Consider the following 9,381-nt stretch of genomic DNA (forward strand, 5'->3'; position numbering starts at 1 on the left):
TATCAAAGATGTAGAATTGAAAGTACAAGACACAGTGCATGCCAAGGATGGGCATGTTGAGAAGTCCCTGGAGAAGGCTTGCTTTCACTGACCCGGACTCTTGGTTTTATTTTAACAGGAAACGACGGGGGAAAAGACAAACAACGGGATTCATTACAGACTGCAGCTCCTTTACAGTAACGGTACGTTTGATCTGGAACAATAGTCGATCTGAAACCGAAATGCATGGATAAATATACACTCCATTACAATCAACAGCACAACTACTGTACAAAAGAAAAACAAAAAAATAATGAATTGCAGGTTATCTGAAATATTGGCCTGCGAAATTGTTTGTTTGTGTTTATGTTTGTTATGAAATCATTATTATTATTGTTATTATAATTATTATTATTATTATTATTATTATTATTATTATAATTATTATTTTTATTATTATTATTTTAATTATGATTAATTTGTTATGAGTACTATTATTATTATCTTGTTATTGTTTTCATTTTACGGTTGAATATGAAATATATTGATTTTCTACATTTTGCAATAAGTTGATCAATTGGCCATCAGCCAATTAGAAAACCCTGTAAACAGAGAGCAGCCGAATAATGGGCATTTTTTCCCGAACATATTAGCTGTTTGTTGCACAAGTTTACGGAGACTCAAATAATCGTTCCTAATTACATTTTGTTAATGTAAGGACAACCTCAGAATAGCAAATACCATTTGTGGGACATACGCCGACGACAAATCGACGACGTGCAAATGCGTTGAATGTTAACGATTTTTCCAATATATATTATTTAAGTAAAAATTCATTTATATGAAATTAAATGTGCAATGTTGTCCTGGAAATATAAAGAAAAACTGTTTTTTGTAGTTTTATTAATGAGAATTCCAACTATAAAGCAAAAAAAAATCTCTCATGTAACAAAAAAACCCTGCTTTCTATATTCATTATTTATCTACCTCTCTCTCCCCTCTGTCGTGTGCAGGCATCAGGACGGAGCAGGACTTTTATGTGCGCCTCATTGACTCCATGACTAAACAGGTAAGATACATGGAGAAAGAGCGAGAGACGGGGAGAGCGAGTAAGAGAAAGAGCGAGAGACAGCAAGAGAGATAGAGACGGAGAGAGAGAGAGGAATTTGTGTTAAACTATAGGCTGGAGAATTACAACCAAATCCCAGCTGTGGTTGTGTAGCGCCCTGAAGAATCTCGGCCGAGCTCCCCCAGCCCCCTCCGCGTGCGATGCACGCCTGAGTCTGACATCCTCAACTTCAGCAAGGCAGCCTCAGCTTGATAAATGACCTGTCTTACCTGTGGAATACATTTACACAGGCCCAGAAAAGCAGAGGACATGTGTCCTCATCCCCCTAGCCCTGCTGTGGGTTGTGTGTCTTGTGTGTGTGTGTGTGTGTGTGTGTGTGTGTGTGTGTATGTGTGTGTGTGTGTGTGTGTGTGTGTGTGTGTGTGTGCGCGTGCATGTGTGTGTCTGTTTGTTGTTGTGTTAAAGCTTATGTGTGCATGTGTGTGTGCTTGCAAGCGTGTGTGTGAGGGCCTGTGTGTGTGTGTGTGTGTGTGTGTGTGTGTGTGTGAGAGTGTGTGCTTGCGTGCTTGCGAGCGTGTGTGTGAGTGCACGTGTGCGTGTATCTGTGTGTATATCTTTGTGAGTATATGTTTGTGTGTTTTCCATGCGCACACATCGATGACCACCGAATGTGGAAATATGTTATTTTTAACTGGCATATTTTCAGCCACCCCTTTGTATGTCCTTTCTAAGTGGTGATTTGCATGGAACCAGAAAGGGGAGACTGAGGGAACTAAATAAGATAGAGGGAGCGAGAAGGAAGGAAATCATGACAGAGAGAGGCAGAGAGGCAGAGAAAGAGAGAGTGTGAAAGAGAGAGCGAGAAAGAGAGAGCGAGAAAGAGAGAGCGAGAAAGAGAGTGAGAGAGAAAGAGATAGAGAGGGAGAGAGGACCATAGAGAGAGATAGATAAAGAGAGAGAGAGAGAGAGAGAGAGAGAGAGAGAGAGAGAGAGAGAGAGAGAGAGAGAAAACAAGAGAGGTAGAGAGAAGGAGGGAGAGAAAGAGGGAGAAAGAAAGAGAGAGAGAGAGGGAGACAGTGATGCATGCCAGTTTGCTCTTCGAGGACCTTGGCCCTGATTTCCTCAATGTGCAACCGAACTCAACTCTAGCTCCACACATGGATGCGAGCGGTCCAATCAGACGCAGGCAGCGCGTGTGGCCTGGCGCACACCGACAGGGGATTCACCGTTAACTTGAATGAGATAACAACCACAGTAATCCCCCTGAATTCTGTTTTGATACGAGGACTTTAGTGTTTCTGATTCGGTCTTTGCGGTATTAGCCCTGAGGAGCGCTTGCCATACACTGATGAGGAAGATCGGGGGACTGACTGTTTGGGTCCTAGTGGTTGGTGGTGGTTCCATGTTCACCAATGTATGTGTGTGTTTGTGTGTCTATGCCTGCATATCTTTGACTATAGGTGTTTGATTCAGCTTGTGTATGTGTGTGTTTTATGAGTGTATGTGTGTGTGTGTGTGCTTGTGTTGGTGCGTGTGCATGTGTGTGCGTGTGTGTGTTTGTGTGCGTGTGTGTTTATGTGGGTATGCATGTGTTTGTGTGTGTGTTGGTGTGTGTGCGTGTGTGTGTGTGTGTGTGTGTGTATGTGTATGTGTGTGTTTGTGTGTGTGTGTGTGTGTGTGTGTGAGTGTGGTGTGCAGAACGAGGGTGATGGCGGCCCTAGAGAGTGTATTGAGAGAGGTTGGAGGGGTAACCAGACTAGATTTTTGGACGCTGTGCTATACGAGCAGATGGTGCACTATACCTCAGTCTGGCACACCAACTGCTCACTGTACACGCGTATAAACACACACACAAACATGCACACACAAACGCTCGCTCGCACATAAATGCACACACACACACACACATGCACACATATGAACACACACACAAACATACACAAACACACACAAATAAACACCCACATACACTCACACAGAAATATACAGACACACATACGCGCGCGCACACACAGACACATTGTCTGTCACTATCTCTGTCAGAACAGAGCGTTCCTATTCTGAACGACTGCAATCCCATGGTACATGCATTTGCCAGATACACAATCCTAGTCCCAGATGATCACTACACACACCACAGACAAACACACACACAAACATACTCACTCAGAAAAACACACACTTACACACACAAACACTCGGGCAGACACACACATGCTAGAAACATTCAGTTTTCAAGATGTCCTCTGTGTTATAGGTTGAGTATATTTAATGTTTTTATTGCCTGAGAACCTCTGCTGCTCCAGGGCTGGGATTTCAAACCATGCCGTGGGTCGCCCCTAACGTTTCCCCTCCTCTTCCTCCCCCAAGGCCATCATCTACGAAGGCCAGGACAAGAACCCGGAGATGTGCCGGGTCCTCCTCACCCACGAGATCATGTGCAGGTATGTCTCTCACCCCCCCCACCCCCCACCCCCACCACTGCCTTCACGTAACCAAGACATCCTCTTTACCTGGATGACCCTGATCGTTCCCACCAGGGAGCGTAATCCATACCAGGAATCACGTCCAAACACTTCATCTACCTTTTAAAAGAAAAAAAAGGTTTGCAAATCCCTCTCTTGACTGCAGCCCACATGCACTTCACTACACACAGATGGATAATACCAGCGATGTGACAAGGCTCAACTCTGTTGAACGTGACAAAGGGTTGACTGCACAGTTTCATTCCGTCACTGCCCTTCTAATCGAAATAAAGCCACTGGCTCCATAGTGTACTCTACGGCCGTGGTTCTAAATAACTGCATGCGAACGGCAGAGCCGGAGACAACACCGTACCTCTAAATTACAATACCACTCTTTAATATTTCCCTCTAAGTGGGTTGGGGAGAGGAGAGAGAGGGAGAGAGGCCTGGCCTATTTCTGATAAGGGTGTGCGTGTGTGTGTGTGAGTGTGAGAGTACCCCTCTCATGTTCAGCTAATTAGGACAAGAAAAAGCTCATTACTCAAACCCATCCTCCTTAGTCTGTGTAATACATGCAGTTTGCCGGGTCCTGACAGTGAGAAATGTGCAGGGAAGACAGACCCGTATTACACATAAAATAGAGACTGAAACACACATGAACACGCACGCACGCATGCACGCACACTCACACACACCCCCCCCACCCACACACACACACACACACACACACACACACACACACACACACACACACACACACACACACACACGCAGTAAGTCATATACACATTAACACACTAGCAGGAGCACACCTCGGCCACCGCTGCATGTTGGGGTTATTGCATGCATTTACAATCAATAAAAATGCCACACATCATCGGGGCATCTCTCACAAACCACCCTCAGTCCGACCGCTCTTGCTCCAATCCGGGGGAGGGGGAAAAAAAAAGACGACAGCGTCATCCGGAACCGTGCAAGTGGCAGACGGCAGCCAACGCTTCCTGGTTATCGTACGAGGCAATTTGGAGCGCTTGTGCTCACATGGTGCAGGAAACGCTCGGGATCAGAAACCTGATCTGGTTCTCCCAGCCCGCTCTCCTGTGGGACTGAGGAATGCAGCGGCAGGGGGGAGGGTCTCTCTCTCTCTCTCTCTCTCTCTCTCTCTCTCTCTCTCTCTCTCTCTCTCTCTCTCTCTCTCTCTCTCTCTTTCTCTCTCTCCCTCTCTCTATTTCTGTCTTTCTGTCCCCCTCCCCTCAATTGCACATGCACATGCACACACAATGCATACACACAATAAATACACACAATAAAAAAAAAGCTGCACAGACACAACAAGGAAAGGTAGCAGGGCAAATTATAGTACCTTTTGGGGGGTAAAAATGGGGGATACAAGTTTTTTTTCTTTAACGTTGTGCTGAGATCAAATTCAGACTCAGAAAGGACTCATCACATCAGTATGCAACCCCCTTTTATCCAGCATTCACTGCTCCCCTGGTCCAGTGGGACCACTCTGTGACCCACTTCTGAGAGAGAGAGAGCGAGAGAGAGAGAGAGAGAGAGAGAGACAGAGAGAGAGAGAGAGAGAGAGAGAGAGAGATAGGCAGGATGGAGGCAGGGGAATGGGAACGATGCTTAGTAGAAATAGAGAACATAAGATGTCTGGTTGTGACACGTGGAACAGAAACAGAGCTAACCTGAGCCCTGGAGGCTAATTCAACACCGGCTCGTCTCAAACCCCATCCAAACCCCCTTCTCCTCGGCTTCCAACTCCTCAACTTCTCCTCTCCTTTTAAAATTCCCTTCGCCTAGTTCTGCCTGTTAGACCCGCGCGGGTCCTAGCCTCTCTGAGTCTCACACAAATCTAACCTCCACTATTCTGCCCTTCACTGAACTTCCACGCTAAGCCCCGTGGAAATCTCTGAGCCGTTTATTCTCTGCTCCCCGCTGTGAGCGGGCTGCCTTTCCCTGCACTCTGCTTTACCTCCCATACTACAACCACACTGTTGCATTATGGCCTTTTCTTCATCCGAAGCCACTAACATACACCATGCTGTTTGATATAGGTTGCTTTGCGTTGTCCATAGCCAGTTAAAGACCCCATGCTGTTGAATAGAAGTGACTTTTTTTTAAACAAAAGTCCCTTCTGTACAACATACTTCTGTATGCAGACGAAACGACTAAAAACTGCTAAACTGCTAAATGTATTCTTATTTAATGTTATTCATTACTTTTTTCATATTTCCTATGATGATCACAGACCAGTCCTCAGCACCCTTTGCTTTGTCTCTCTGTCCTCATCACCAGTCGATGCTGTGATAAGAAAAGCTGTGGAAACAGAAACGAGACGCCGTCAGACCCCGTCATCATTGACAGGTAAGAAATCTTCCTGATTCTATACTTCCTCCTTCAATTGCACGCACACACACTCACACGTACACACACGCACACATGCACTGTTTCTCCCTCCTACATACATGCAAATATTATTGACGGCAAAAGTGAATAACGCTTTAAAAAAAGTTGCAGAAAAGGTTTACCATTACATTACAGGAACACAAAACCTGTCTCCAAAAAAGTACAATGAATCCAGTTCAAGCATTTAAATATTGTTCACGTCAAAGCGGTGCACAAAATGCCGGAGAATAAAGTACCGGTTGGCTGTATTTTGGCAACTCCTTAACTACCCGCCCTAAGGTGGTCACAGTGAGAGATAAGTGAAATAATACAGAAGTGAAGCAGCAATAAGCACCTACTGCTGCTGGCGCTGGCTGAGCTGGGGTTATAGGGCTGTTTGTGTGGCTGTAGTGATGATGAATCAGCTAATGAGGGGATCAGGTTATTGCTGGAGTGTGATGGGTATGAGCCTTAATCCAAGTCTGAAAGTGGCTGTGGTGCTGATGGCCTGCCGTAGTTATACACAGATAGATACACACACACACACACACACACACACACACACACACACGCACATATGCACACACACACACACATATGCACACACACAGCTGTACATGGACACATGCGCACACACACACACACACACACACACACACACACACACGCACACACACACACACACACACACACACACACGCACGCACATATGAACACACACAGCTGCACATGGACACACGCAAAGACACACATACATAAACACATACACACAGACAGACACATGCAGACACAAACCTCTTGCTTCCCAACATCAATCCACGGGCCGATGTGACCAAACAATGATTCATCTGTCCGATAAAGCCCTTCATAACTCATAATCAGTCTTCATTTCCTTGGTTACACAATGCATATGTAAACAGACGCACGTCTCAGCGTTCAAGTGTGTGACGGAAACGGTGTTCTCACACTCTAATGACTGCTGAAGTGGTCTGATTTAGATCTGCTCCGCACACAGTGAGGAGGCGGTCAAGTGAGTCAACTTTATTAAGTGGCGCAGTGAAGGGCACTACAGTGTCACGCTGATCGTAAATCAATCAACAGTCTGCCATTCAAACCCTCCGGTAAAATCGGGTCCCTTGTAGTAACTTCTACTTTCGTGCAAGTATTTGAATATTTTGTCTGTGCCTTTGAGAGAGTGTTATGTGTGTGTGTGTGTGTGTGGTTTTGAGTGTTTGTGTGTGTGTCTATATGCATTTGTTTTTGTATGTATGAATGCCTTTTATTTTGCACGTGTGTGTGTTAATGAGGCAGTGACCTGTGCTATCAGATGAACACAGCTGTCCTGTTCTTGCCTTCGCTCTGTCAAAAGCTGCTCTCTACCTGTGTGTGTTTCTGTGTATGCATACGTGTGTGTGTGTGTGTGTGTGTGTGTGTGTGTGTGTGTGTGTATGTGTGTGTGTGTGCCACCCTGGTTCCGCTCCAGTGGAGCAGAAGGCCTCACCTCAGTGCTTCAGGAGACAGCTGCGTCCCACCACGTGCCACGGCCAACACAGCCTGCCCGTCACCGCCGTGCACGGCTGTGTAGGAGTGTGCATGCACGTAGCGTTATTTTACATTTTTCGGTTCGGGCCTGCATGGCACGTATACTTGTTGAGTACCACCCCACCCCCTCCTATGTATCTGTGTGTGTGTGGAAGTGTGGGTGCATGTGTTTGGCTTTGCTTTTGTTGCACTATCTTTACAAGTTTGCATCCCTGCTGGAAAGCAAGCAGTATAGTGTCTTTGGGCTTTAAGGCGAGGGTTAAATCCAATCCACCAGAGCCATCCCATCCAGCTGATCCAGGAGCAGCCATCTTGGATCTGCTGGGGCTTTATGAGTGGTGCTCTCCCACACTGGGTCTGTTTTTGCCGAGTCTCGGTCTCGCTCACAAGTGGAATTCCCTCGACGCCCCGATGGCTCAGGTGTGAGGGCAGCGTTAACGAACAACAAATTAGAACACAGCGAGAGTGGGGAGGAGGGAGGAGGGGGTGGATGCAGCCACATCTCTGTTTTTTTTTTCCTCTCTAGCGAACACTCCTTCTGGACAGGAAAAATAGGTCAGGTGAGAGGAGGTTGTCGAATAGGGGAGGGGTGAGGTGGAGGGGGTTGAGCATGAGCAGGGAGTGAGGTTGGGTGGAGCGGTGGTGGAGGGGGCTGGGGGGTGTATATAAAGCATAAGTAGAGGAGGGTTAATGCGTTTGCTCATTTAGTACCAATATATTCTTGGCAGTTGTAATAATCAGGGTTTCATAAACAAACAAAACAAGCGGCGCGGGTGAAACCGACTCAATTACTGAGACTTTCGTACCCTCCTCCTTCAAATTCATAAAGAAAATACCATCGGCAGCTCCGCTCCTCCCTTGAAGTTATTTAGTTCGTTAAATAAGGGCTCGTTAGCTCTCTGCTGTTTTCACCGAGATGATTAGATTTTACTGCCCTAATTAGCCAGGCTAGCTCCAACTCTTCTGGAAGAGTAATGGGTATGATTGGCTAATTAGCCCTCTCTCTCGTTAAGCAAACGCGGGGAGAAACGGGCCACTGCAGCAAAACCGCAGGAATGGGGGGAAAAAATAAAGTCAGCTAATGAGAAACTTATTTGATTGTTAGGCGAACAAATCTTGGATCAGCATTGCTCTGGGTACTGTACTTCTCCTCGCAGGGAGAATTTGTCATCACACTGACTGTCTTCAGCTCTACTCCCCCCTGCCCCCCGCCTCCCTACCCCCCCTCTCTCTCCCCCTGCTCTCTCCGTTTTCATCGTTGTCTTATTTCCTCCTGTTTCCTAATAGGTTGGGGCATTTCATCCTCGTACCATAATTCACATGAAACATAGTCATTATGCATTTTATAACAGTAAAAAACACAGTACAGAGCGTTTCTTACCATTCCGCTTCCCAGCGAAAAACCTCTCTCTCTCTCTCTCTCTCTCTCTCTCTCTCCCCCTCTCTCTCTCTTCCCCTCTCTCTCTCTCTCTCTCTCCCTCTCTCTCTCTCTCTGTCTTTCTCTCTCCCTCTGCCAACTGTCATTCAGACATACCTGGCTTGCCTTTGGGGCTGTCACGGTTAAGGCTCCATTTTATTTTATTTCTCTCTCCCTCCCAGCCCGACACTCTGCTGCTCAGTGTCGTCTCTCATGCATATCAAAGGGCTCTCAGAGTCTCAGACGCGACTTGCCGGGAGAAGGCGGGAAAACGTATGTAACACAAACGTGAGCCTCAGAACCTTCTGCAGTGATGGGATTATAGGGGGAGTTGAGGGGGTACATGTATCTCTCTCTCTCTCTCTCTTTCTCTCTCTCTCTCTCTCCCACTCCCTCTCCCTCTCCAGCCCTATCCGTGTGCTTGACATTTGGCAGTGTGGGAGGCACGTGAAAAGTGAGAACCATGTGCATGCTTTCTCCATGTCCTCCCGGGGGAGTGTTGTGTGGTCCACTTT

At 46.5% G+C, this 9,381-nt stretch overlaps 1 protein-coding gene across 1 annotated transcript in view; it reads left to right on the plus strand.

Annotated features, from left to right (window-relative positions):
- LOC307081658 (transcription factor COE1-A) overlaps positions 1-5,890 on the plus strand; it is a gene marked incomplete at its 3' end in the record, with an annotated part of 7,617 nt that extends 1,727 nt beyond the window's left edge. Inside the window, exons 3-6 of the mRNA XM_079744909.1 lie at positions 119-182; positions 993-1,048; positions 3,419-3,492; positions 5,818-5,890. Coding sequence (XP_079601035.1) covers positions 119-182; positions 993-1,048; positions 3,419-3,492; positions 5,818-5,890 — 267 coding nt within the window. The remainder of the gene's footprint in view (positions 1-118; positions 183-992; positions 1,049-3,418; positions 3,493-5,817) is intronic.
- Positions 5,891-9,381: the final 3,491 nt, after the last annotated feature.

The sequence above is a fragment of the Pollachius pollachius genome (genome assembly GCF_949987615.1).
Source record: "Pollachius pollachius genome assembly, chromosome: 10".
Lineage (NCBI taxonomy): Eukaryota > Metazoa > Chordata > Actinopteri > Gadiformes > Gadidae > Pollachius > Pollachius pollachius.